At 38.7% G+C, this 22,414-nt stretch overlaps 2 protein-coding genes across 5 annotated transcripts; one reads left to right on the top strand and one right to left on the bottom strand.

Moving 5' to 3' along the window:
* The first annotated feature begins 305 nt into the window (after nt 1-305).
* Nucleotides 306-3,008, top strand: LOC122056096 (probable 1-acyl-sn-glycerol-3-phosphate acyltransferase 5). 4 transcript variants are annotated; one of them, XM_042617882.1, is made up of 5 exons: nt 306-455; nt 1,195-1,978; nt 2,216-2,346; nt 2,483-2,590; nt 2,669-3,008. In XM_042617882.1, exons 2-5 carry the CDS (start codon nt 1,344-1,346, stop codon nt 2,926-2,928), a joined length of 1,134 nt encoding a protein of 377 aa, XP_042473816.1. In that variant the 5' UTR covers nt 306-455; nt 1,195-1,343; the 3' UTR covers nt 2,929-3,008. The 4 variants fall into 4 exon arrangements, with proteins under 4 accessions (XP_042473816.1, XP_042473813.1, XP_042473815.1 ...); XM_042617879.1 differs by having other exon boundaries at nt 2,483-3,008; XM_042617881.1 differs by having other exon boundaries at nt 442-534; nt 2,483-3,008.
* Nucleotides 3,009-3,368: 360 nt separating this feature from the next.
* Nucleotides 3,369-20,982, bottom strand: LOC121968118 (myosin-1-like). Its single transcript, XM_042518618.1, has 3 exons — nt 20,271-20,982; nt 4,355-4,564; nt 3,369-4,049 (listed from the first exon to the last, which is right to left on the bottom strand). Exons 1-3 carry the CDS (start codon nt 20,511-20,513, stop codon nt 3,654-3,656), a joined length of 849 nt encoding a protein of 282 aa, XP_042374552.1. The 5' UTR covers nt 20,514-20,982; the 3' UTR covers nt 3,369-3,653.
* Between the last annotated feature and the right edge of the window lie 1,432 nt (nt 20,983-22,414).

Genomic DNA, 22,414 nt, shown 5'->3' with positions numbered 1-22,414 from the left:
TAAAAAATGATATTAGATTTAGCTCTCTAATCTCAACCGTCCGTAGAAATAAGATATTGTTTCTGGCGGAACTCAACGGTTCGGATGCGATTAGATGCTTCTGGGTACACTGTATTTGGCGTGGCCGAAGAAAACTAATGAAATACCCGGTAAATGATTCGATAAATAGTGGGCCCAAGTGAGATTTCTTGAATAGGAACACAGGTAGGTTTTTAATGGTGACGTCTCAACTTAAAAGCCCACTGATATGTTTTTCTTTAAAAAATTGCGAAAATTCCTCAGAAATTATAGGTATATATCGCAGTCGCCGAGAACGGCTTTTCTACGGCTGTAACTCTCGATGTGCCGCCGTCTCCATCGATTTGCTCGACCACTAATTTCTCATCGCTTCTCTTCGTGTTCGTCGGCAGGCCTAGCCGATTCGCCTCCACAGGATTCTGCTGCCACTTGTCCAGGTTCTTCCTATTCGAATTTGTTTAACGCTAATCAGATCTGCTTCATTTGAATTTGGCATCACTTTTTTCTTCGAGAAAAGTAAGCTCTATCTATGCTACACTGGTAAATGTATGTTAACATGCGTTGGAGTCGCGTGGTGACGATGTGATCATGCAGTGGTTTGCGATTGGTCCTGGATCTCTAGGGTGGTTGATGGATTCAGGGTTGTAAAGGGTGTAGGGCTGGTTAATGGATTCAGGGTTGTAAAGGTGACATCTTGGAGTGGCAGAACAGAACTAGGCTAGGATTTCAGCAGTGAAGAGTAACATGGAGCTCTACTCTGAATTTTTGTCTGACCTAGGTTTTCAGGAGTCGCCACCAGATCCGCCCTACAAAAACACCCTATGTTCTTTATTGTCAAATCTTGTGTGAGGAATTGGGCAGATTTTTTTCTTCTTCATTTGAGTAAGTCGTGATGGATTGTCGTTGACCAATTGTTGAGAAATTATATCTCTAGTTTTTACAAATGAAAATGCAGCATGTTTCCTCATTGTCGTTATGTAGCAGAACGCCTGAAATTTCTAGCCGATACTAATATTGTATGTTCACATAACTAATACTTTTAAGGGATACTGTATTATTACAAAGTATGGGAGAAAGATTAGTAGTTTTAATACTCTGGGTTAAAGATTATGTCATGTGAAAAGTTGTGTCCAGTTTGAATTGATGTTCTTACATGTATTCTTTGCTCATGCACAGGTTTCCTTTTGCAGCATCAGTGGGTCTTCAGATCAATGTCTCTGCCGTTCATTGAATGAAATTAAACTTGGATATTCAAATGCTTATGTTTTTACTATGAGGGTCATCAATTTCCTGGGTATTTAGACATTAAGAAAGATTTCAGAAACATGTCAAGTATTAACCATTGTACCTCCTCAGAAGGTGAAACTTTGAATGAAATCAAGAAAGAGAGGAACATTTGTGAGCCTGCCATATTGAAAGACCAACCGAGACACCGTCCTCTGACAACTATGAGGATTATAAGGGGTTTGGTGTGCTTAATAATATTGCTTTCGACTGCTTTTATGATGATTGTTTATTGGGCCCCTGTGACCACTCTCTTTCTCCGGCTTTTCAGCGTGCACTACAGTAGGAAATCAACTTCCTTTCTCTTTGCTACATGGTTATCCCTCTGGCCCTTTCTATTTGAGAAAATAAATAAAACTAAGGTGGTTTTTTCTGGTGAAAGATTGCCAATGAAAGAGAGAGTTTTGGTCTTTGCTAACCACAGAACTGAGGTTGACTGGATGTATTTGTGGGATCTTGCATTGAGGAAGGGCCGCTTGGGATTCTTGAAGTATGTTCTTAAGAGCAGTCTGATGAAGTTGCCTATATTTGGCTGGGGATTTCACATCTTTGAATTCATTGCAGTGGAGAGAAACTGGGAAATTGATGAATCAATCATGCATGAGAAGCTTTCAAGTCTTAAAGATCCTTGCGATCCTCTGTGGCTTGTTGTTTTTCCTGAGGGCACAGACTACACGTAATGTTCCTTTACATGTCTTCTGCACTTGCTAAAAGTTCAGAAACGCATGTGATGCACTTTTTTTTTTAATCTTAGTAATATTGGTTTCCCTAGTGATGAATCAACCTTAAGAATTGTCACAATCCAATCGAAACTTACACAGTATTTCATTAAATATAATCTTCCTGTTCTAGTTAATATCATACCTGAAGGAATTTTGAAGCCAGTACTGACAGGTCTCTGTGTGTCTCCCAGTGAAAAGAAATGCATAAAGAGCCAACAGTTTGCAGCTGAGAATGGCTTACCTATTCTCAAAAATGTTCTCATTCCAAAGACGAAGGGATTCTTTGCATGTTTCGAAGCTTTAAGAAATTCCTTAGATGCAGGTAAATTGCTCTTATTAATCCAATCTTTTGGCTACACTGAAGTTTCTACCAGCCTTTCAGAAGTGTTTTTTTCCTTATTCCGCTCTTATCATTCATGTCTCTGTTCATCCGTAACAATGATGCTGGTTGTATGCAGTATATGATGTCACCATTGGCTACAAACATCGCTGTCCAACTCTTACCGATAATCTCTTTGGTGTGGATCCTTCTGAAGTCCATATTCATGTTCGACGTGCTCCCCTATGTGAGATTCCGACATCAGAAAATGAAGTAGCTAATTGGTTGATTGATAGATTCAAGTTTAAGGATCAACTCTTATCAGATTTTACAACTCATGGGCATTTCCCTAATCAAGGAACTGAAGGAGACATTTCTACATGGGGGTTCTTGGTGAAATTCTTCACGGTAATAGTTTCAACAAGCACTTTCATCTACTTGACATTTTTCTCGTCTATTTGGTTCAAGATCTATGTAGCCTTCAGCTGTTCGTACCTATCGTTCATTACCTACTTCGGTGTCCTACCATCTCCAATACTTGGCTCTTCAAACGGTTTGTTCCATAGCAAGAGGAAGGTTTTTTAAATGTATACCTTTCTCAGTCTCTTTGCCATTTAGTGACTTTGACATTTTTGTGATATTCATGGATCATAATTTACACTTCATGCCGTAACAAATGGAATTATCATCCCAATAATTTGCCATCTATGCAAAGAAAATTGCAAGAAATAACTTTTCCTAAAGAAAAAGAAAAGTACAAATTACTCCAATCTAATATATTCTCAAATAAAGCTTGGAATAATTTCCATCTTTTTTTATCCCCATTTTATTCCTAATTTCTGTTGTTTCACAAGCTGCTTGAGATGGGTACTCAAGAAATCAATATTGTTCCACCAAGAAATGCATAATAAGCTTACAAGGATTCACTAATTAAGGGAGAGATAAAATGAAAACTAAGATGAGAAAATAATTAAAATAATATAAGATATAAAGCAGTTCATACACAAACTTCACTATCTTCTCTACCTATGAACTTCCCAAATTCAATTAAAAGTGGCAATCTCTGCTTGATTCATGACCAGAACATGAGGAATATACAAGCAAATTTGAATCATCTGCTGGATGCTTGCTTCTTTGTGGTTCGGACACCATATAACAATGGGATGGCGTATTTGAAATTGCGATATGAGGAAAAAAAACAATTTGATTCAGTTAACTGCATCATTTTATTCTATTTTATTCTAGCAGTGCACCACCAATGTTTCCAGTGCGCTTTCTCTTCAGCGTCGCCGAGCTTTAGTAACTCCATCTTAGCCTGCCTTTAGTCTCATGACTCTCATCTTGTAATCCTTCTTCCACAAAGAAAAACGAGTCTTCAGATCTTGAAGCTCTTGAAAATGGTTTATGTTGGCTCCAACTTTCCCTGATTTTGCTCCAACGACTAAAATAGTATGATCATCAAATATCTCCTGTTGCTGATCAAACTCCTCGATGAGTTGAACAACAGAACTGTAAGTAGTATCTTGATTTCTCACTGGCACAGAATTAGAATTCTTCCGGAGTTTTGATAGCATGCCCTTCAGTGATTGAACCTCGGATGAAGCTTCAGAGTCATAATAATGGTTAACTTTAGAAGTCTCCAGCCTTCCATTTCGTTTTAATATTTCTTCCAAGCCATGGGATTTTCTTTCATCCGCAGGGTTCCTCTGCACAAAAAAAGCAGTAAATGAGGAAGCATGCTTAATAATCTCACTTTGGCTTACAAATTACAGTAATTGTTCTAGTGATATTAGTTTTCACAAGATTGATGTTGATTTAAAAGATAGTTATAGATGCAGGAGAAGAATCAGTTAGTTATACCATTTCCTCAAAGTAGAGATAGATAACCTTTGGTCCTATGGAAAAATATTTAAATCACAGTATGCTTTAAGAAACTTCACAGGGTATAATTTTTATGTTAATAGTAGCATGGATTTAGGTACTCCATAGATCAAAATAGTGAAATTTTGACCTGCAAAGAATTCAATTGTCTCTGCCATGTCTCCTTCATAGATTTCATTTTTGATTCATAGTTTGACCACCACATATCATACTCCTGAAGGTGACGTTTCAACATAGCATTTTCTTCTTCTTTCTCCCTCAGTGCTGCTTCGGTTTTCAGCAACTGACTTTGAAGTTCAGCCAAAGCATGGCAAATCTGATTTTGCCCATTGTTTGTGTCCTGCGAATCAAAAGCACAAGATCATTCTACATATCATTATATACCTAAATTGAACAGTAGAAAATAGTGAATAATCAAAACGAAAATGGGGGGAAGTTGGAAGTAGACATAGCAATCATGTTATATCAATTTGGTTGCATACCATCACCAACTAGAGCAATATTGAAAGAGTGAGGTGAAAGTTGGAAAGAGACATGGAATCACAATGTGACCACTTGGTTATATACCATTGTGCACCTAGTTATAGTCGGGATTACATAATAAGACGGGAACTCTTACCTTAATAACTTCAACATGCTCACTTGCTGACCCTCTCTTTATATTTGCTTGAATGAGTTTTGGCATCCGATCACCCCAGGCTCGATGTTACCCAGGTTGGTTAATCATTTTTTAATGAGTTTCGGCATTACCTCTCTCTTTGAAACGATACTCAAATGCACATTAAAGATTTTCCTATCAGACCATTGTCTCACGTGCTTTTGGATTATAAGAGCCGATCTCTTTATCAATACTTCAAAATTATGCCTTTCTCTTTCACTTTTAACAACTAACAACTGTTTATCAAAATTTTCAATAAAAAAATTGAAATCACCATAACTCTTATTGAAACAATTAGTAAGAATGTGTTTCTGCAATACATAGAATCAATATAAGGTGATGATTTCAAAGGATCAACACAAAAAAGGCTCTTGAAGGAAACAAATGGCTGGGAACTGTTTTTATATAAAATGCCTCTTAAATATTTAACTGTTGATAATTTGAAACTGCATGGCTATAGAATCAATGAATTATAATGTCATTGTAAACATTAATACTAATGCTCAAAAAGTATTACTGGTAATGATTAATACTACTTTAAGATACAAAATGACTTCTTAAATACTCATATACAGATATACTTTTCATCAAGTTATAGTTTATCTTGTATTGTATTCAAGAATTTTCAAATAAAATATTATTAAAGAAAATTAAAATGTGAGAACTATGACATTTTATACTTTCCATTAATACAAAATTTACCTATATATATTTGAAAGTAATTATTATCAATTGAAGTTTATGTCAATGATTAATTAATCCATCATCATTTCTATGCTAAACTGAAATTTGAAAGGGACAACTAAAAAAAAAAAACACTGTCGTATATGCAACTATCCCTAGCATCTCCAATGACATGAGAAAGAATCTAATGCGCTAAAAAGTCCTCTTCGATCTATATACCTTCAATAAAGTTATCTAAGAAAACAACATTACATGATTGTAAATCAGCTGCTGCTGCTGTCTTCAGCTGTTTAAAACAAGAACGAGCTTGTACTCCACGAAAATTCTTCTGTAGCTGAAGAATTGCATGGATAGTTTCATTCCTTGAATCTTCCAAACAAGCAAACTGAGAAATAATCTATGATCTTAGGGAGATGGTGCGCTGACTCAAGTGGATGGTATGTTGACTGGCTGAAGATTATTTTTAACTAGTGATGAAGCTCCTTAATAATCTTGTACATAATCTGACAATCTAAAAAAATGTTAGTGACCAAAGATCAGGGAGGGGGTCCCTGACAAAGCCCTCCAATGCTCAAGTTAGTACATTTTCTGACAAATGGACGAAGAAGAATAGTAGAGGATATTTGCAAGCGTAAGGTTTAGATGATGCTAATTACGTGCCTTGCCAACGGAGAGGATCCCCCTTTATATATCACCTCTTACAACCTCCGTAATTATGAGGTGGCCTCTTGCGCTGAAGTTTGTTAGCTAATAAAAAAAGTACAGTCTGAGTGATCCGCAATGATAATTTGAGGAATCTTTCTTCTACCCACAAATATGCCTCTTTTGTCATTATTGAGGCAATTAAAGGAATATATTGTTGTGATGAGGCTAGGAGCGCTAAGCCCGACCGGCCTTTGCTCGGCCGAGCATACACAGAAAACCTTATGTTCAACCAGTCTTTATCCAGCCGATCATATAGTAAGAGTTTTATGAGGCTAAGAGCACTAAGCTCGGTCGTCCTTTGCTTGCCTAGCGTACACAGAAAACTTTATATTCAACCAGCCTTTATCCGGTCGATCATATAGTAAGAGTTTTATGAGGCTAAGGGCGCTAAGCCCGGTCAACCTTTAATTCGGTTGGGCATACACATAAAACCTTATGTTCGACTAACCTTTATCTGGTTGATCATATATTAAGGGTTTTATGAGGCTAAAGGCGCTAAGCCCGGTTGGCCTTTGCCCAGCCGAACATATACAGAAAGCCTTATATTCGATCAGCCTTTATCCAGTCGATCGTATATTAAGAGTTTTATGAGGCTAAGGGCGCTAAGCTCGGTCGGCCTTTGCCTGGTCGGGCGCACATAGAAAGTCTTATATTCGACCGGCCTTTACCCGACCGATCATATATTAAGGGTTTTATGAGGCTGAGGGCACTAAGCCCAGCTAGCCTTTCATCCAGCTGAGCTCCTTTGAATCTGGCCGGTCATTTACTGATCAAGCAAATTATTTCTTTAGTTTCAGAGTAAAGTCTTAGAGTCCTTATATCCAACCGGGTTTGTAGCCGATCGACCTTATTCGATCGTCCTGCTTTAGAACCGTGTGTGCAGGACCCAAAAACTTTGAGGCTTGGCGATCAACAGAACCAGGTGTGGAATGCTCTTTTGTCTTGACTTTGACCGTCATATCACCTTGACTTTGACTACCACGTCATCTTCTGGATCCGCTTGCTATAATCCATATCACTAGCCTCCTCTTCAAGTATAGTCGAAAGAGGCGTAGTCGACTGACTAGACTTGAGTTCTAGTCTCGTTCGCTCACCTTCTATACTTGGTGATTTTCAAGACTCATGTTCTTGATCGTGCCTTAGGTACTTGATACTTTTTTCAAAAATAATTTGCCTTTTGTTAGGGCTAGTACCGAGAGCATATGAAAAGGCATTTTTGGCTACAAAATGTTTCGTTTGTCACGTCCCTCATAAATGCCCATTTATGGGTGAATGTCATGTGTCCCCACTACTTATTATCTGCAACGTTTGCTAACATCTACCGCTTCGTATAACATAATGTCACGTTCAATTTTGCAAATCAACAATCCTCCTTATACGGGTCATTTCAATCATACAGTGACAATTAAACTCCTCTCTATAAAACCCTAAATGTTATGCACCCTCCGCACTTTACCTTACATCTTTCCCGATCTTTTCCTCTGGCGACCTTCCTTCTTCCACATTCCTTCCTTCTCGAGTCCCAAATAATCAAGCAAGTTACTCGTCCTCTATCTAAGTTTTGTTCTATCATGGCTCAGGAGTCTTTCGCTCCTTGGTACTCCTCTATCTCTTCAAGTTTTGATGCCTTTGATTGGGCTTACCTCTACTCTAGATATGAAATCCCTTATAGTTATTGCATTCGTCTTCCTTCCCAGATAATCGTCCTCACATTCTTCCTGATAACTATACCACTTTATTTTCTGATCAGTTAGTGGTCGGTTTACGTTTCACTGTCCACCCATTTCCATCAGAAGTTAGTATTTCCATATCCCCTTACAACAATCCGTTCCGAATGCCTTCTGATATGTGTGGGATATTTATATTGTTCCTTCTATTCGGCGTTCCTCCTACCCCACAATCTATACTTAATTGCTTACTCCAAAAAATTAGAACCTAGGGCTTCCCTTTTTCAGTCCTGCCCAAAAGCGGTCTTTTTCGAAGACATGTCCTCCTCAAACAAGAGCTAGAAACCTCATTTCTTCTTTCTAGAAATGTCTACTTCTTAGTAATCTTCTTTTCCTCTTCTTCTAGACCCTACAAAGCTTAAACAGGATCCTATCTTTGTTTCTTATCTTCCTAAACTGAGTAACCAACGATTCAAAATCCACTAGTAGTTACATGATGGGTTTCTATATTTATTTGGCTTAAGCTCCATCCAAAATAAACTATCCTACTTTTTTGGTAAGTTTTGATAATTTGATTTTTTTTTATGTTATTACTAATTGAGATGTTTTTTATTCTGTGCAGTGGATGCTATTTTGAAAGCCCTAATTTCTAAAGAAATTACCCTGACCAAGGGAGAGCTCCTTACTAAGGAGCAAAAGTTGTTGGTTGAGCAAGGTATACTATCAACCGTCCCCGCCAGTGGGACCTCCACAAGCCACGCAGCCGAAACCAGTGTAGCTACTATCTCCGAAGAGATACCACCTGCTCCACCTTCAATTTCTGATGTTGTTTCTTCAGAGCAAGAGGTTATCCTAAAGAGAAAGTGCAATGAGCGAAAACTCACCCTTGCCCCTACTCCCAAGAGATAAGCACTCTCTGCTCCGGAAGATGCTTCCTCGGAAGATGAACGAGGGCAATCTCCTGAACAAACCTTATCCGCTCTCTGTCCTGCCCTCTCGAGACATGATCCCATTCCAACTTGAGAAGACGTTTCCTTACCAAGCGATTCACCGGCTCCAGACTTCTCAACACCTCCTCAGGGAAAAGCTGGTGCAACTATACAAGAAGAATCTGGCCCGTCGCCCATCCTTTTTTCTTTACCTTCTGTCCAAGCTTCAATTTCTCCAACATCTCTCCTTCCTTCTACTCTCGCCATCCTATTAGGGGATCGTCTAATAGATGCTTATCATATGGCCAAAATCAACTTAGTGAGTTTCATCCTAAAGAGTTAGCAGATGAGTTCTCATATAAACAAACTAAGGTATCGTAGTTTTAATTGATTATCTTTCATCTATTTCGGCTACTCATAACCATGTTTATTCTTAAGCGATGGGCAAACAGTATGAGCATTGCTCAACAACTGCACGACTTGGCTCAAGAAAATGAGTTGCTAAAATAACAAACTCCGAGGTGATTTCCACAAGGGCCTCCGAGCAAATAAAAGAATTATCTCCTCAACTCCAAGAGGCTTGAGAGTTGGCCAAAGCTGAACTCGAGAAAGCAACCCAGTGGAAGACTGCCCTGGCTTCTGTTGAAGCTCAACTTCAGTTGGAGACAAGTCTCTGTGTGGATACACAGACAAAGTTGGATGAACAAATTGCCCAGAATCAAGAATGTGCAACTGTCCACTCAATTACAAATACAGGAGGTCGCTCATACTGCCGAGCTAACTGCTAAAGAATCTGAGCTGACGACTCAAAAGGCCAAGTAGGATTCCCTGCTTTCGGATATGATGAATGCCCAGATTGAGCTGACAACAATCTAAGTAGAGTTAAAAACCTATTAGGCGGGGAAGGATGAGCGATGCAAAGCAAAGAAAAATGAGTTTTTTCAAACACCAGAGTTCAACGCACCAATTGCTCATTCCATCGTCAGAGCACTTATACTTGGAGCAAAAAGTGCAATAGAACAGCTAAAAGAAGGCGGATACTTAACTTCTGATCCCGCCGTCAGTTCCTTAGACTGCAACCAGATAACCCAAAATATTTCCCCCGACCTGTATCCCAATCTTATAATTTGCCTTGTTTTTTTACTAGTATGTAGACTTAATGAGTCGGATATTGATATTTACTGTATGTTAGTCCTTAAGTTTTTGTTAATTTTAATAAGTATTTTTATTCTAAAATTTCATCATTTAGTAATTTATGTTCCTCCTTTAGCTTGCGCAATAAGGTCCACCTGAGCAATAAACTGGACAAGGTAAAGTAAGGATTCCTTATAGAAAGATAAACCTCCCTAGTTTTTATTTGGCGTAAAACACGTCTGATCCTTGGGGTCGAGCGAACTATGGCGTCCGACCCTCAAGGCCGAGCGAACAATGGCGTCCGACCCTCAAGACCGAGCGAACTTTTGCTTAGGTTTACACCGACTTGGACCTTAGTCCTTAGAACAGAACAAAATATTGTTTATTCAAATAAAGGTATTTAACCGGCCAAAATTGAATTTGTTTAAGGTGAAGAATCAATCCAGACAAATTCGACTGAGTTTTAACTTGTTACTTTTTCGTTCGAGTCATAAAAGCTCGTTCAGGTATATGGCTAAAGAGTTACACAAAAAACCAGGTTCACCTTGGTAAAAGCACCGACGCCTCGAGATGACTGTCGAATCAGTTATCGTTGCAGGCTTTTTATTGGTGACAAGTGTGCATACGTCATTATAAGTGTATAATTTTTTCTTTTTCTACCACCTTATCTTCATCATCCCACGATTCACAATTAATCTCGCCTTTTTTACTATTATGATCTGACGATCTTATTTAGAAAACCTTTTCGAAGAATCCTTATAAATATTCTACGAAAAAACTCTAAAGCTTTCTTTTCATTTTCATCTTCATTATTTCTTCTCCGACTCCTTGCTCCTCCCCTTTTTTGACTCCAGTAATCTTTTCTTTCTAAAAATGGTGGAGAGTAACAAATGGTATGCACAATGTTCTTCTAGCTTCACCCTTGATTATGCCTATGACCTCAATATCAACTATGGTCTTCCTTCCTATATAGTCATTCCCACTCTAGAAGACCGTACTCATCATCCCCTAACAGAGAGCATCACCGTCTTTAGAGTTGTATCAGGATTCCATTTTCCCTTACATCATTTCTTTGTCAATGTCAGCCGATATTTCAACATTCCGCTATACCAACTTATTCCACAATCCCTTAACATCTTAAGTGGTGTTGTTGTTGTCTTTCGTTTACTTAACGTCCCGTTATCTCCTCACTTATGCAGCCTTTATTTTTGCCCTCGCCGCGTAGCGAATGGTCTATTCAAACTTCAAGTTCGCCCTAAGGTAATTTTGTTTAACAGAGTTTCAGCCCAGGAGGAATGGAAAAATAAATATTTCTTCATACGTCTCTCAACTCCTCCACCTTACCCTGTGACCTGGCAGCAAGATCTCCCCCCTCTCCCTAATATAGGTAACATCTCCGCAGATCCAACCCTTCATGAGGCATTAGAAAGGTTAAAGGGTACAAAGTTCAACTTACCCGCATGACCATATAAGGCCTATTATTTATTTTTGGGCTTACTCCGGTCAACCTAGAACTAAGTGCCCCCTTCGATAAGCAAAAACCCCTATCTTTCTTATAATTAACCATTTGTAATTTCTTGATCATTTGTTATATAAGCTTCCAACATTTACTTATTTTTACAGTGGAAGTTATTCTCCTAGCATTCCTGTAAAAAACACTCGGCTAACAAGAGCGGTCCTAAACAGGATAGGGGAGGATTTACTGCAAGAGCTCCAACTCGAGCAAGCCTCTGCATCTATTGATCTACTCCCTCCAGCTGAACTTATTCATGAGTCCCCTTCCGACTCCTCGGATTCGGGTTCCTCTCTCATAATCAAATGCCAAAGGTCTCATTCCTCCACTTTGGGGATATTAGAGCTACCCTCAGCCGAACGAGCTCCGCTTGACGTAGCTGAGGATCTCTTCGCTCGAGGGAAAAAGCCTGCTCCCTGGTACATCATCGATACAACCTCAAGCTTGCTATGATGCAACCGGGTAGATTGATCTCTGCATCTCATAAAGCAACACAGGCTTCTGAATCGGCCGATCTAGATAACGAGATGCCCAAGGCCCCTTTAACACCAGCCAAGATAATTTCTTGATCTTCTGCCCTAGAAACTCCACATTTGAATTTGCCTGAGCTCTCCACATCTGCATCGGTTTCCTTGAATGCATTCATAGCCTTTTATGCAAGGAACATGACCAGAACCGCCAAACGCCCACGATCTCACACCAAATTAACTAAAAGGCAATCGGTCAGTACTACACTGTCTCTTAGCAATCCTATGCAAGTCCCCGAGCTGCCTGAGATGATTCCTAGGCGCTCTAGTATCCTTTTAGCAAGGTCCACCTTTCCAACAAATTTTCAATGTCGTTTCAAACAATTTTATATATTACCGTCCGAACAAGGATTAGAGCTCAATGTTTCCCCTTCGTATGGGGTATTAAGATTAAAAGGCTCCCTAACATAACCTTGGATGCAATCTTATAGGCAAATAAAAGGGATCACCGTATCGAAGTGTGCCGATGAACACACTCGAAAGGCTACCGCGATAAGCTCATAATTAATCTCCCTTGTACATTTCCTTGAAGGGTTACAGTCTCATCTCTATCTTTTCTAGTTCTACGCTGCTAGCATGCACTTAAGTCAACCGATGGTAGACTTGGAGCACTCCAACAACATTCTGAAGGATCGTGTAAAGGAATTGGAGTCCGCTTCTACTGATACAAGCAATGAGATGACCAACTTGAAGAGAAAAGTAGAAGAGCAAGTCATACTTATCTCAGGTATGGAAATACCCTGCAAGAATGCTAGCAGTTGGTGAAATATCATCAATCGGAGAAACTGAGCTTGGAGCTCCTACTGCAACGCAGCGAATCTAAGCTCCGAGTAGAAGGATCCTTGAAAGATAAAGTCATTTCTGACCTAGCTCACAAAACCACTCTATTAGAAAAGCTTTAGCTTTCTCATATGTTCGGATTCCCTGAGCTAACCCAAGAGCTAGCCAATAAGAATTTTCTGCTGTTGCAGCGACAAGAGGAGCTAAAGGCACGAGAAGCCCAGATAGAGTCCCTACAGGCCAAGTTGGACACTGCAAAGGCTGAAACCGACGCTGCTCGGGCTAAGCTGTCTACCTACCAGGCTGGGGAGAATGAACGCATCAAGACAGAGAGAAGAGCTTGTCTCGACTATATCGATTTTAAAGGGAAGTTGGCCAAGCGAATTGCAAGAACGCTTAATCATGCGATCGGGGGAGTAGTTCAACAGTTACGAAAGGGAGGATATCTACCAACGGAACCTCCTCTACAATTTATAGATCAACACCAGCTTCTCGATGAGCTCCTAGAAGATCTCCTAAGCAACTTTGAATGATATATTTATACTTTTTAATATGTAACCATATGTATTTATGAAAGGAAAATCAGAATTAAATACTGAGCTGTGCATTAAGTAGTATTAGGTAACACCTATTTTCCCTGCGTATCTTCAGAACTACCAATATTACTTATAAGATTAGACCCAGTGTACTCCTTATGAAATATACATCAATCTGCATGAAATGTTAGGCGAGGTAATAATACTGAGCAGAATGACCCAACTAAGTAAATGAATGGTATTATGAGGAATCGTTGGACTGAATATTCTGCTGAGTGAATTATTGTGCTAAGCCAAATAGTCGAGTCGGGCAATGATACCTTCCATATATTGCCAAGTAGTTTTCATAGTGAATTTTCGGACGGAATAATGAGTCGGATGAGCATATAATGCCGAGCGAAATAAACAGGCTGGATATTTATAAATAGCTCTCATAATGAATTCATGTACTAAATAATAAATCGGACGAGCACATGATGCCGAGCGGAACAAACAGACCGGATACTTATAAACAATTTTCATAAAGAATTCCTGAACTGAATAATGAGTCGAGCGAGCATATATTGCCGAGTGAAACAAACAGACATAATACATATAAACAATTTTCATAAAGAATTCCTGGATTGAATAATGAACCGGACAGGAACATAATACCGAGCGAAACAAACAGACTGGATATTTATAAGCAATTTTCATAAAGAATTCTCGGACTGAATAATGAGCTGGACGGGAACAAAATGTCGAGCGAAACAAACAGACCAAATTTTTAAAAGCCCTTAATGTTAGAATCTATCCAAAATGAACACTTGTTTAGAACCCGACCCAAAGCTCAGGGGCTTGGAACATACCTGATTGCTCGGGGGTTAGGAATTTGTAGGTGTGAGAACACACTTACCTATACTTGGGCTTTAAAGTCACGGTTCGATTGTATAGAGTTTAAAGTCATAGTTTAGCTATATAAAATTTAAAGTCGTCGTTCAACTGTATAGAGTTTAAAGTCGCAGTTCGACTGTATAGAATTTAAAGTTGCAATTTGATTATATAGAATTTAAAGTCGCAGTTTGATTATATAGAATGTAAAGTCACAGTTTGACTGTATAGAGGTTAAAGTCGTCATTCAATTGTATAGAGTTTAAAGTCGTCATTCAACTGTGTAGAGTTTAAAGTCGTCATTCGATTGTGTAGAGTTTAAAGTCGTCATTCAACTGTGTAGAGTTTAAAGTCGTCATTCGACTATGTAGAGTTTAAAGTCGTCTTTCGACTGTGTAGAGTTTAAAGTCGCAGTTCGACTATATAGAGTTTAAAGTCGTCTTTCGACTATGTAGAGTTTAAAATCGTAGTTCGACTGTATAGAGTTTAAAGTTGGGTTGTGTAGAGTTTAAAGTTGCAATTCGACTGTATATCATTTAAAGTCGCGGTTCAACTGTATAGAGTTTAAAATCGTAATTCGACTGTATAGAGTTTAAAGTTTGGTTGTGTAGAGTTTAAAGTTGCAATTCGACTGTATATCATTTAAAGTCGCGGTTCAACTGTATAGAGTTTAAAATTGCAGTTTGACTGTATAGAGTTTAAAGTCGTCATTCAACTGTATAGAACAAACTCGATTGCTCGGGATGCTAAATAAATTTCTCAAATGAATCCGCCTGCACTTTCATTAAGTGTATAAAAAATTGAACAAAAACAAGAGTAAGTTACAGATGTACTTGTCAAGCTTTATAAAGCTGGAGATGGTTGTCGCTCCAAGGTCTCTCTCAGTTTCTTCCTTATGCATTTTGAAGATAATAAGAGCCCGAGGCAAACTTCTGTATCACCTTGTATGGTCCTCCCCACTGTGGCTCCAAATTATTAATATCTTCGACTAGCTTGATGTGTTTCCAAACCAAATCGCCCACCTGAAAAAATCTAGGGATAACTCTTCTGTTATAATTGTCTCATTCGTTGGCAATATGATATAAGTCGAGCTGTCGCCTTGTCCCGCACTTCTTCTATTAAGTCGAGCTCCATGAAACGTCGGTCAGCATTATCCTCATCATATAAGTGTCTTCGGTCAAATTCTATGCAATTTCAACCTGGACCACTGTTTCACCGCTGTAAACCAGGTGGAAAGGAGTTATGTCTGTCGATTCTCGAGGAGTTGTACGATATGCTCATAATACACTAAGTAATTGGTCTACGCAACTACCTCCAACATGATCTAATTTAGTCTTAAGCCCCCTGATAATCTATCTATTTGTTACTTCAGTCTGACCATAGCTCTGTGGATAAGCCATAGAAGCGAAGGCCTGCGTGATACTATATCCCAACCACCATTCTTGAATCCTTCTGCCTTGGTGCCTTCCATTATCATAAACCAACTTATATGAAATACCAAATCTGCAGATAATATGTTGTCATAAGAATTTAATAACCATTTACTCGGTTATTTTGGCCAAAGGCTCGACTTCCACCATTTTGAAAAAATCCACAACCACCAATAAAAATCTCTTCTGAGCGGGTGTCAAGGGAAAAGACCCTACTATGTTCATACCCCATTGATCTAACGGGCAAGAAACAATAGAGATTTTAAGCAACTCTGTCAGATGATGTGAGTTATTTTGATGTTTTTGATAAGATAAACAAGTTCGTACTAGTTGAGTTGCATCAGTCTGTAAAGTAGGCCAAAAATATCCTGTCAATAATATTTTACGGGCAAGAGACCAACCTCCTACATGATTATCACAAGAACCATGATGCGCTTCCTATAAAATATACTGCATATCGTTTGGCCCAATGCACTTAAGTAAAAAACAAGAGAAGACTCTCTTATAAAGCTGATCTCTAATCATAGTGAACCGGCCAACCCTTTTCTTGAGCATACGTGCTTGTTCCTCGTCAATTGGTAGAGTACCTTGTTGTAAGAATAAGATGATTGGTGTTCTCTAGTCGCTTTGTATCTCCAGGTTAGCCTGTCGCTCGGTGCAAGCCACTAATAATGTTTGCTCAACAAGCTTATCTAAATTCCAGGGAATTATGGCAGAAGCTAATTTAGCTAACTCATCTCTTGTTTGATTGTCTGAACGAGAAATCTTCTGTATAATTACTTCTTGAAATTCAGCCTTCAACTTATCAAATGTCTCTGCATATAATTTGAGTCGTTCATTGTTGATCTCAAAATTGTTGGACAATTGTTGAGCTGCAGCTGAGAATAGATTAAGACCCGAGCAGCTCTCACGTGTCGTGCAGCTTGAATCCAATTATTAATGCCTCATATTTTGTTTCATTGTTAGTGACCCAATAATTTAATCGAACAAATAATTACATGCGATCTTCTCTGGATGATATAACAAGAATGTCTATTCCACTACCCTGCTGGGTAGAGGATCCATCAACATATATCTTCCAAGTTTCCTCAGTTTTAGGACTTTGCATTTCTGTCATGAAATCAGCTAGGGCCTAGGCTTTGATGGCTGCTCGAGGTTAGTATTGTATGACATACTCACTAAGTTCAGTTGTCCATTTGATCAATCTTCCGAATGCCTCAAGGTTGAGAAGAACTCAACCCAAAGTGCTATTAGTTAATAGGATGATTAAATGCAATAAAAATAAGGATGCAATCTTCGAGCAGCTAAGACCAATCCATACTCTAATTTCTCGAGTGCGGTGTAACAGCACTCTGCTCCTTTTAATAAATGACTCAAAAAGTATACAGGTTGTTACTCTTTTCCCTCCTATCTCACAAACAGTGAACCAATAGCATGCTCATTAGCTGATAAATAAACCCATAAAGCTTCACCTACTATTGGTTTAGCTAATATGGGCAGAGCAACTAAATAATTCTTCAGTTACTTGAACGTCTTGTCGCAATCAGCATCTCATTGAAACTTAGTCACTCGACGAAGTATCTTGAAGAAGGGCAGACTTCGATCGGTCGATCGGGAGATGAAGCAGGACAGAGCGGCAATTCGGCCAATCAATCTTTGTGCCTCCTTCAGATTGCATGGGGGAGACATGTTTTGTAGAGCTTGTACTTTGCTGGGATTGGCTTCGATCTCTCGCTTGGTGACTATATAGCCTAGAAATCTTCCACTTCTAGTTCTGAATAAGCATTTGCAGGGGTAGAGCTTGAGCCTGTACTGCCTCAAAGTTTTGTGGATTTCTTCTATTTTCGCGCACAAGTCTACAGCTCGGAGAGATTTGATGAGGATATCATCCACGTAAACTTCCATATTTCGCCCAATTTGCTTTTGAAAGACCTTATTCATAAGCCGTCGGTAGGTAGCCCTTGCGTTCTTTAGTCCAAATGACATAACATTATAACAATAAATGCCCTCAACAGTTATGAAGCTAACCTTTTCCTGATCCTCCTTGGCGAGCGGGAATTGGTGATATCCTTGATAAGCATCCAACATACAGATAAATTCGCAGCCGGAAGTAGAATCAACCACTTGATCGATGTGGGGTAGAGGATAATAGTTTTTCGGACAGGCCTTATTGAGATCCCTAAAGTCAATGCAAACCCGTTTCCGAGTTTGGAGACCAGGACAACATTGGCCAACCAATTCGGGAATTGCACCTCCCGGATATAGCCTGCCTCCAATAATTTGTCCACCTCTTCTTTGATGATTTTATTCTGATCAGCCCTGAAATCTTGTTTCCTTTGCTTGACCGGGCGAGCGTCAGGATAGACATGGAGTATATGCTCCATGACTATTGGAGATACGCCCTTTACGTCTTTGGGAATCCAAGCAAACACATTAATGTTGCTTGTTAAACATTCCACCAGCTCGACCTTAAGCTCAGGAGCCAGGTCAGCCGCTATCTGAGTAATGACTTCTGAACGACCAGGTTGAATTTGGACTTCTTCTTTTTCTTCATATACTAGGACAGGCGGCTTCTCTTGAATAGTATTGACTTCCATCCTTTGAGTTTTTCAAGCAACATTGCCTCTATCTTAACTATCTCTACATAGCATTGAATTTTACGACCCTTACTCGATCAGCCTTTCACATAAAGCCTTATGTTCAACCTATCTTTACATGGCTGATCGTTTATTAAGAGTTTTACGAGGATAAGGGTGCTAAGCCCGACCGACCTTTGCCCGGTCGGACGTTCACAAAAAGCCTTATGTTCAACCAGCCTTTATTTGACCAATCGTATATTAAGAGCTTTATGATGCTAAAGACGTTAAGCCCGATCGACCTTTGCCTGACCGGGCGTACATAGAAAACTTTATGTTCAACCAGCCTTTATCCAGCCAATCATATAGTAAGAGTCTTATGAGGCTAAGGGCGCTAAGCTCGACCGACCTTTGCCCGGTCGGGTGTACACATAAAACCTTATGTTCGACCAGCCTTTATCTGGCTGATCATATAGTAAGAGTTTTATGAGGCTAAGGCCGCTAAGCCCGACTGACCTTTCATTCGATTGGGCGTACACAGAAAACCTTACGTTCGACCAGCCTTTATCCGGTCGATCATATATTAAGGGTTTTATGAGGCTGAGGGTGCTAAGCCCGGCTGGCCTTTGCCCAGCCGGGCGTACACAAAAAGTCTTATATTTAACCAACCTTTATCTGGTCAATCGTATATTAAGAGTTTTACAAGGCTAAGAGCGCTAAGCTCGGCCGGCCTTTACCCGGCCGGACGTACACAGAAAGGCTTATATTCATGTGGCCTTTACCCAGCAGATCGTATATTAAGGGTTTTATGAGGCTGATGGTGCTAAGCCCGGCTGGCCTTTCATCCAGCTGAGTTCCTTCGAACCCGACCGACCATTTACTGATCGAACGTATTATTTCTTTAGTTTCAGAGTAAAATCCTAGAATTCTTATATCTAACGGGTTTGTACTAGGTCGACCTTATCCGATCGTCCTACTTTAGGACCATGCGTGCAGGATCCAAGAACTTTGAGGCTGGGCAATCAACAAAACCTGGTATGGAATGCTCCTTTATCCTGATTTTGACCGCCACATCACTTTAATTTTCACTATCACGTCATCTTTTGGATCCACTTATTATAACCTGTATCAATATATAATATAAAATCTACGATCTTAATGCATTCACGAAATCCAAGAGACACAAGGATATGAGAATATAATGACTAATTAGAGTAATCTATGAATAATAATAATAATAATCATCTTAGTTAGCAAGAGAAACTATTAGTGGCCAATTCTAATTCAAATGATGTACCAAGAAAGGAAAAGTAATGATACCCTAATTATCTACTTTATAGCTGAATGCTTTATGGTTGCCTTTTCTAAAGGAAAAGATATGATTCGGTGTATACAGGTAAAGGTTCTTCAAGTTATTTTGCTCTTCATCCAACCTTAGGTTGGCCAGAATTGATAGTCTTGTGAAGCACCTGGCTACTGGGAATTTTCATGACTTTCAACTATATGCCTATTTTACATCATCCCCGTTAACCTCCAGAAGGAGGCCTCACAGTGCAAACAACGGAAAAGTAACACCTACTCTGGCCAACTAGATCCACAAGGCACGTTGTTTATCCACTTTCATACCTTGTGCCACCTTTAACAACAAAATACGACAAAGATTACTACTGATGGTGGTTGAGATCACTCTAATGGTGTCCATAACCTACACTAAGCAAATTAAGATGATACAATTTTATGCATGCCAAAAATCAAGTAAATGAAACCCTCAAACCAAAGTCTATTATGAGGGGGAAGGAAACACAACAGAAGAAACACTTGTTCATCCAATTGAAGTCATGGTTTGGTATCATTAGAGGAGAGTTAATCGGGATTAGCCCAACGAATAGAGCATAGCTGAAACTCCAAGTGGCAAAATAATGAACAAAAAGGGGTCAATCAGTGAAGAAATAACTCTGAACACATGGCTTTTGAATGTTATATCTACTATGCTATCTTGCACTTAGTTCATGTTCAACATGGGCAGCCAGGGATTACCTCTATTGCGTTGGTATCGCCATAATCCAACATTTTACCCGCCATAAGTGCTGAAACATTGGAAACCTGCACCCTTTTCTCATCAGTTGTAAGTTCTGGAACTCCCAAACAGGGAGATCCATCCATCCTCTCTGACCTCGTTATCCTCTTGCTGCCAAAAATTCCACTTTTAAGCACCACATCCTTATCATTCCTAACTGTACGCTCCTCTTCCTTCTCCTCAACTTCTTGGACCGCCGTCATCGTTATTAGGCTTTACAGACATGGGCCTCCTTGAAGTGGGCAGGCGACCCCTCGAGGTTGGCCGAACGGGCAAAGCTGGCGGCAAATCCCTAGGCTGCTCATCCCTCTGTCTGATAGCATCCAGCATCACCTCCAGAGTGCTCCGACCGAACCCGTCGGCATCCATTGCGCCAGTTGACGACATCATAGAAACCACTCCTCATCTCTAGTCAAAACTCAAAAGCAGCCATCTTTCCGAAACTCGCCCCATTCTGGTCCGATTCAGCAGGGAAAGAGGTGGCTCACTCAACTGGAATCCCCCAAAAAACTGAAAAATCTTTCCTTTAAGCATCTGCTTCTCCCGCAATCTTCTGCGGCCAAAAAAGAAAAGCGATCACTCCAAGTCTCCAACTCAATTCATAATCACGAAGCTAATCTTCACTTCTACCACCTGACACGGATAATGGGCTTCACATACAGCAGCGGTCTCCCAATGGAAACAAAAAACTTAGTGCTTTGATCCGCCGAAGATTCAAATTTCCAGACAAAATTCGCTCTGTCTTTGTCTCTCTTCATTATTATTTTTTTTTTTTGTTAATTGAAAAGAAAACGGCCTATGAAACTAAAAATCCTAAGAATACGTTGATACGTACATTTTTTTTTTCATTTTCTGAAAAATATATATTTTTAAAAAAACAGAAAATAAATTTTTATCATTTTTTATTTTTTTAAAAAACACTAATTATTTTTTTAGAAAATAAGTAAAAAAATATAAACCAAATATCATTTTTCAGAAAATATATATTTTACAAAAAATGAAAATAAAAAATACACCAACCAAACGCACCCTAAATATTCTCAAAACTACGATTGAACCATTAAGCACAAAGACTTCGTCTCCTCCTTCAATGGTATTTTCGTTATTATAAGTAAATGAGATGGCATTTTTTTTCAAACAGGCTTCGCCTGGTTTCGAACTTCAATCCATGCAATTAACAGTAAGCGGAATGACTAAATTGCCCATGATTTTCCTATTTAGAAATAATTAGTCTTTTTTATTATTTATTTAAAGGTATAAGTATAATTTTATTTCTTTAGTTTTCTGCTGAAAATATATAAACACTGTATATTTATGATATTATATAAGCCAAATTTTTTGTTATAAGATGCATTTTATATATTTATATTATTAATAATATGTTGAGAATGTGAAATTGATCTAATTTTTATTATATTAATATTTTACTAAATAAGGCAATCAAATAAATTAATTCCAAAAGTGTGGAGATTTCTAAACTATTGTAGTAGGCTGTCTTGTTTAGGAGAGTAAACTAAATTATTTGGTAATTATCTAAGATTTTTTTTTCATAAAGTTTATATGAATTAAACTCAACTATTTACTACTTAATTTACTAGTTTGGTATTAAATTAGTGATTCTATCGGATAATCAATTGATTCAATTATTTTTTAATAATTTAAATGTCTGAATTTTAGTGGACTAATTTTGAAGCTAGATAATTTTTTCTTTAGTTTTCAATAAATTTGAAGTCTAATTTATAGATACTCAGAACCACTAAAATATTTATTCTATTTAAAACTTAAATTCAGTGTTTAAATATTTTACTTTTTTCACTTACGGATTCAATTTAATTAATCTTTGGAGGACCAATTCAATCAAATTTTTTTACTAACTACTAAAATAGTCAATTTATTAACCTAATATTTTTAGATCAACTGAATTGGATTTCAATCCTTACTATTTCATCGTATCAGTAGAGACTAATCGTTTCAACTGTTGCTCAATTCATTTGTAATCATAACCCGAACATGTCATGCACCCCCAATCATGTGGTAAAAAAGGCGATTTGCTTATCCCGAGCACCCCCGTCAACCCGTCCCTAGGTTAACACGGAGGAGGTAA

The sequence above is a fragment of the Zingiber officinale genome, chromosome 3B, assembly GCF_018446385.1.
Source record: "Zingiber officinale cultivar Zhangliang chromosome 3B, Zo_v1.1, whole genome shotgun sequence".
NCBI classification, from domain to species: Eukaryota; Viridiplantae; Streptophyta; class Magnoliopsida; order Zingiberales; family Zingiberaceae; genus Zingiber; species Zingiber officinale.
Note: the sequence above shows the minus strand (reverse complement) of the source record. Positions and strands in the feature narration are given on the sequence as shown.